General features: G+C 35.3%; 1 protein-coding gene across 1 annotated transcript; it reads left to right on the top strand.

Moving 5' to 3' along the window:
• The first annotated feature begins 2,653 nt into the window (after positions 1 to 2,653).
• On the top strand, positions 2,654 to 6,207 carry LOC107793066 (psbP domain-containing protein 3, chloroplastic). Its single transcript, XM_016615347.2, has 10 exons — positions 2,654 to 2,866; positions 2,945 to 3,011; positions 3,365 to 3,474; positions 3,559 to 3,624; positions 4,066 to 4,146; positions 4,223 to 4,305; positions 4,407 to 4,482; positions 5,170 to 5,288; positions 5,434 to 5,478; positions 5,934 to 6,207. The coding sequence occupies exons 1-10, from the start codon at positions 2,749 to 2,751 to the stop codon at positions 5,958 to 5,960; spliced, it is 792 nt and encodes a 263-aa protein (XP_016470833.1). The 5' UTR covers positions 2,654 to 2,748; the 3' UTR covers positions 5,961 to 6,207.
• Positions 6,208 to 6,481: the final 274 nt, after the last annotated feature.

Below are 6,481 nucleotides of genomic sequence, written 5' to 3'. Positions count from 1 at the left end.
TACCTTCTAGTTGTACTATACCAGCCATCTATTTCGTATTTCGTATTTCGTATCCTGTATTTCATATTTCATATCTCTTATATATTGTTGTTATTTTTATTACGCATTTTTATGGTACTAATATATCATCTCCTATTGTTTTTTTAAGCCGAGGGTCTCCTGGAAACAGCCTCTCTACCCTTCGGGGTAGGGGTAAGGTCTGCGTACATATTACCCTCCCCAGACCCCACTTGTGGGATTATACTGGGTCGTTGTTGTTGTTGTTGTTGTTGTTGGTTTCCTTTTCATGCCTTAATTAAGCTACGTTAGCATGTTATAGTCATCATGTTTAGCCTAATTTCACATGTCTACCTGTCTTATCTCTTATTTGCAACTTGTACTACATGTTTAGTTGAGTTACTTGCTTTCTTAATTCCGTATTCATTATCTATCTATGGGATTCTCTAATTGAAATTGTTGTCCTTGAAATATCTTGTTGTTGAGTTTAGTATTGAGTTGCAAAGGCCGTAGTTTCTATTGAGGCAAAGCATAAGCTGTGATTATCGCTTTAATTAGTTGTTATGTCTTGGCATTTGTGTTACTGTTAAGTTGATTGTTTGGTTGTGTGCACGAGGTTTCTGTCGTGCCTTTGCGATTATTGATATGCATGCGGTGGTATAAGGTCCGGATGTTGAAACGCATGCGGTGAGATCAGGTGGGCTTGATGCGCGTGTCTAGTAGGGGAATTACTAGAAGCCATGCAGTGTAATAAGATGGGCTGAAACGCGGAGTGCTATTTCGGGAAAAATAATTTTCAAAACTAAATGTAAAGGCTCCCGCGATGATATAAGGAAAAGAATGTGAGTTACTTTTATGATTTGAGACTAGAGGCGGTACCTCGGGAGTGCCCCTGTTGATCTTCTTTATTTGCTATATTGTTTGGTTGTTGTTTCCTTAACGTGTAAAATTCTTGTTTTCCTTTCGTGTTGTATTAGTTTTCCTTGATTCCGTATTGTTACTTCCCATAAATTCTTTATTGTTTCACTTCCTTTTCATTTTTATTATATCATTATATCGTTATATCTCCTATCTTGTTTCTTATTATCTCCAGTAGGGCCTTGACTTGACTTCGTCACTACTCTACCGCAGTTAGGCTTGACACTTACTGGGTACCGTTGTGGTGTACTCATACTACGCTTCTGCACATGTTTCGTGCAGATCCAAGTACATCCTATCAGTCTCGGTATTAGCGCATGAGCGGCTTGCTTGGAGACTTCAAGGTACACCTGCCCGCATCTGTAGGCCTCACAGTCCACTTCTATCCTGTCCTTTTTCTTATTTCTTTACGCCTTCATAGATAGTGATGTATAGGAGCATTCAGTACTGTATCTAGAGCTTGTGACTTGTATTTACACCGGGTTTTGGGAGATGTACACATTGAGTTGTAGATTTTGTTTCATATAGTTGTTGATATTTTTTAGATTTAAATTATTATTCATTCACTCCGCATGTTTGCTAGACTTACCTAGTCTTAGAGACTAGGTGCCGTCACGATATCCTACGGAGGGAATTTGGGATTTTGACAAATAGTATAACGAGGGGTAGTTCTAAACAATTTATAATAATATAGTGGTATATCAGACCCTTTTTCGTAAAATATAATAGAAGTTATTTTATTAAATTTAATTCTGATAAAATTTATATGCCAACACTTCACACTATTTAGTCCTCATAATCTGAAATTACATATGAGGATCTCTCGGGATTTGGTCGGCCATGACATCGAAGCGAATTCAAAGGATCTGCAGAAAGATACTCATATGACATTTTGTTTGGATGGTTATTAGCATATGGGAAGTAGTGTTTTGAAAGGCATTGGCACAAGGCGAGACGTTTTATATATTTTTAATGAGGTATAAGTCCCAAGGCACGGGGTGTAATCCTCGTAAGTATTTAATTTTTAATATTTTTATAAAATAATATAATTACAATAATTATTTTTAAATATGTAAAATTTCATAAGAATTGAAGAAAACTATAAATAAGTGAAAAAAATATATAGATGTGCTTCATTCCTACAAAAAACTAGTCAAAACAATCCATTATACGTTACTTACAAACACAAGTAACTTGAATTGAAAAGAATAAATTTTTCTCTATGTAGGAACAAAAAGGATGATTAACCTACAATTTGAACTTTGAACTTGCTGCTATGAAGAAGAATAGAGATAATACCAGACCAGCGGACAAGATAAAGAATTAGAAAAGATCATTAATTAGGGCTTCTAGCAATAAATAAAAAGACTTGACTTTTAAATTTAATATTTCAATTCCTTTTTTAAACTTTTGCGTAGTTACAAGCTACCTTCTGAGAATTTGGGTGTTATATTAAGGACTTTTCAACAAGTTTTGTATTAATTTGAAAAAGTCTCTTGGGCTTGAGTCTCATTACAAAAACGTGCCTCAACGCCCGACGTACACCCTGATTTACTAGGTGTACGCCTCTTGAGACTTTCACCGCCTACCATCGCCTCAGGCCATTTTTGGTGCACCTCACCCCACTGATCGAAAGTTTTTGTATGTGGTAGAGCAAATGTTCTTTTACAAACTACTTTTATACCTATTTTTCACTATAAATTTTGAAAATAAAAAAACCTTAATAGATAAATGAGTAAAAAGGCTGCCAGAGTGGAATTTCCAACTGTCTCTAACGAATAGCAGAAAACTGGTTGGTTGGGAATTGGATACAGAAAATCTCTACTCCAAAAAATGGCGACTCTTTCATTTTCGTGTTCATCTCCTTCTTTGAATTACCAGCCTCAAACCTTCCTTTCTCATCCCTCTCACTTGCCATATGCTCTCTCCTACTCTTGCAATCTTCTCGAAGGTTCATTTTTCTTCTTTATTCTCTCTCTCTTATCTTCTTTGAATGAAATTATTACATTAACTCCCACTACTTGTTCAGGTCCCAAGAAAAACGGCAACCCATATATCTCTAGCTGCAACAACCCTGTGCCTCGTACAAAAAAAGGGTATCTTTCATTTCCTTTCTTATCTTTTTCGGGTCATTTGACTACAGTAAAGTACCCAAAAATACTTTGTGACCAAAAATAGTTTCTTAACTTTACTGTTATAGTGGGTAAAATTTTGTGATTTTATTGCTACAGCGGATAAAGTTGAGTTATTTTAATTGACAAAATACATTCTTGATTTTATTATTATATTATTATAGTAGGTAAACAGAATAGATTTGTGAGTTGATTGTTATAGGGAGTAAAGTTGGCGATCATATGTTATTTTATTCAGTTACGATTAACTTATGTCAGTTTTCCATTTGCTAGATCAATGATCAGAGTACATTTCTGAATTTAAAATAATTGTATAGTGTGCAAGTTAAAGGAGAATGTGTAACCAAGAGAAGAGAACTCCTGCTACATGCAGGCTCTGTTGCATTTTCTCTGTCCGCTTTTAGCTCGATCGCATTGGCAGAGAACGGTACGCTTTGACTAATTTTACTGCTTTGACATGCCCGGTATCCTTCATAATGTCTACTTGCTAAAAAAGGTGATGTTATTTCAGATGTCGCTGAGGATTTTCGTGTTTATTCAGATGATGTCAACAAGTTTAAGATAATGATACCTCGTGGTACGGTTTCACATTCCATTTTTACTTCTTGAATGCAAGTATTGTAGTTGCTCTTCATCAATGCAACCATGCGCAGAAGAGGGATAATAACTATTCCAGCATTTGCTAGTGACTGTTAATTATAATATAAAGAATTGGTATGTTATGTAGGAACAAAAATAGGATCTTTATGGCTTAGATATTGAGATGTAAAATTTTAAATCTCATAGTTCTTGGGGAAAAACATGATGGTAACCAGACGGGGAGCCTAAATTTGAAAGTTATGGGTTCAAGGTTCTAATTTTTTTAAGTTACTGGTTTCTAAATTAATAATTAGTACATACTCAATGAATTCCATAAGATAAATACAGAGTTTGGACCAAAGCTACTGGGTTTGGCCGAACCCGTAGCTGATGGGCTAGCTCCGCTCCTGATGGTAACGAGCTGAAGAATTACTTGCAGATTGGCAAATAGGCGCAGGAGAAGGTGATGGAGTGAGGTCGCTCATAGCTTTCTATCCTCAAGAAGCTTCTAACACAAATGGTATTAAGTTGGACATTGTAATGGATTGGTTGTTTGAGTCTTAATATATATAAAACTTGATCATCTGTTGCTTCAGTTAGCATTGTAATCACAAGCCTTGGTGCTGATTTCACCAAATTGGAATCTTTTGGGAAAGTTGATGCTTTTGCCGAGAATCTGGTGGGGTTTAATCCATCTTTACTTTTGAAAAACTCTCCTTTTCTTTTTATATTTTTGCTTCAGTTGGCATTCTTACTTCAGTTCTCAATGATTTGTTACAGGTTAGTGGATTAGACAGAAGCTGGCAAAGGCCGGCAGGAGTGAAAGCAAAACTCATAGATAGCAAAGCTTCTAAAGGTATACAACACAATCTAAAACACTCGATAAAACTTGACTGGTCGCGATGTTATTTAGGGGTGCTTCCGATTGAGGAATCACATTTGATTGAGTAAAAGTGCTTTTTAATCTGTTTCCATTATACAGATTAAAATTTGGAGCTTTCTTAAACTATTGTTGGAGCTTAAAATGTAGGCTCTCATTTATTGCCACTAACTTACTGCTAAAGAACCCCGTTAATCTATGGACTTCAAACGCTACAAACTGTCATATTGATTTTTTTTTACTTTTAAATCAAACAGTCTGTTTATAAAGGGATGAAATGGAACGCATACTATTGTGCCTACACAACTACAAAGTGCTTTTATGAAATGATTGCTACAGACCACACAGCCTTATTTGAGGTACTCATTTCCGAAAAGTCGACAAGAAAAACTGCTGAAATAATAGCCAATGCACTCATATACACAGCCTGTATTTCTATTGTGTACCTAGACCATTTTGGGAGAATGAAACTTCAATAGTGAGAAACTTCGAATGAAAGAAACCACAATTGATTAATTGGATAAAAGAAACTAAGTGATTTTATCTCACTGAAGCAGTTGTGACTTTCCATTTCCTTTGCTTGAAAGCTAGGCAGTTTATACTTGCTCGATATTTTGAGGCAATTTGAGTTTAAGGCCACTGCTGATTGTCACTATTAATCAGGGTTGTATTACATCGAGTACACTCTCCAAAATCCCGGTGAAAGTCTCAGACATCTATTTTCAGTGCTTGGGATAGCAGACAACGGGGTTTACAATAGGCTGTATACTCTCACTGGACAGGTCAGCTTAATGAAGCAAAAAGACGAGCATTAGACTTACTTACTTTGGCTTTTTATTTATCCATTACGAGAGGATGATGAAGAGTGTGATAGATTTACTTTACGAGGAGACTGTAATTGATCGTAAGATTTAATTTATCTTGCAGTTTGTAGACGAGGAGGCAGAGAAATACGGTGCCCAAGTAGAGAAGGTAATTTAAGAGAATTTTCTTCCGCTTTTGTGTATGCTAGTTTTTGAGTGAAGATATGCATCACAAAAATGTCTATATTCCCAATATTAGGTCTTTATGTTCATGATTAATATGTTTGTAAAGCATGGACATGTAAAAGCTTAAAGTATAACTGGATAATAGATGGAAACTTATGCAATGCAATACTGCTTTGAATAACTTAAATTCATGTCTTAGACACTATAAGAGAGAGCTGATATGTTGAAGTAAGTTCAATCAGTTTGAATCCAGGGAAAAACAGTTTGCTCTTGTGTGATTAACTCTTACATAAATATTTATGTCGCAATGCCCTCTTATTGCCCTGTTTTGCACATGAATTCTTTATCATTGGTTGTGTTTTTAAGTGATGATTATTTTCTAGTGGATCCTCTTAAACACGTTTTGAATCATTGTCTGAATCTTCTTCCACTGTGCAGGCTGTTTCTTCCTTCAGATTAATATGATGACATAATAGGGAGCAATATCACAAATTTTGGCTTGAGCTTCTGGTTTGCTAGCCTGTGAATGGCACAGTGGATAAGAACATAATGTGGGTAAGCTATATTGTGATGAACCAACTACTTGATCAAGTTTTTTGACAAAAAACTACTTATTAGAGCTGGCATTTACATATATCAATATATACCAAAACTGTATGACAAATATGACCATGGTTCAGATGTAATATGACCAAATTTTGGACACTGCAAACATTTGTGTCAAGGGGATGTCGTGCTTATACATTTATAGTTTTCTTCATGACCTCACAGGTAATTTGAGTTTTATAGTCATCAATGATGAATGGTAGATTAATTAATAAATGTATAACCCAAATTATTCTGAAGTTCGATTAACACATTAATTTCTTCTACAACAGTTAGTATACTTTAATCTTTTTGAAGATTTTAACCATGACTTGATGATCCCAAGCGATGCATATTTCTAGTTATCACTATTAACTAGGACCTCAAACGTCTATATTATG

This window comes from Nicotiana tabacum, chromosome 20, assembly GCF_000715075.1.
Source record: "Nicotiana tabacum cultivar K326 chromosome 20, ASM71507v2, whole genome shotgun sequence".
In the NCBI taxonomy this organism is placed as follows: Eukaryota; Viridiplantae; Streptophyta; class Magnoliopsida; order Solanales; family Solanaceae; genus Nicotiana; species Nicotiana tabacum.
The sequence above is the reverse complement of the archived record's forward strand: the minus strand, read 5'-3'. Positions and strand labels throughout refer to the sequence as shown.

Bases quoted from the DNA above. Each gene is read 5' to 3' on its own strand.
- LOC107793066 (XM_016615347.2), top strand. From the start codon at position 2,749: ATGGCGACTCTTTCATTTTCGTGTTCATCTCCTTCTTTGAATTACCAG. The intron at 2,867-2,944 runs GTTCATTTTTCT...CTACTTGTTCAG, and splicing joins CTCTTGCAATCTTCTCGAAG to GTCCCAAGAAAAACGGCAAC. The intron at 3,625-4,065 runs GTACGGTTTCAC...AATTACTTGCAG, and splicing joins TAAGATAATGATACCTCGTG to ATTGGCAAATAGGCGCAGGA.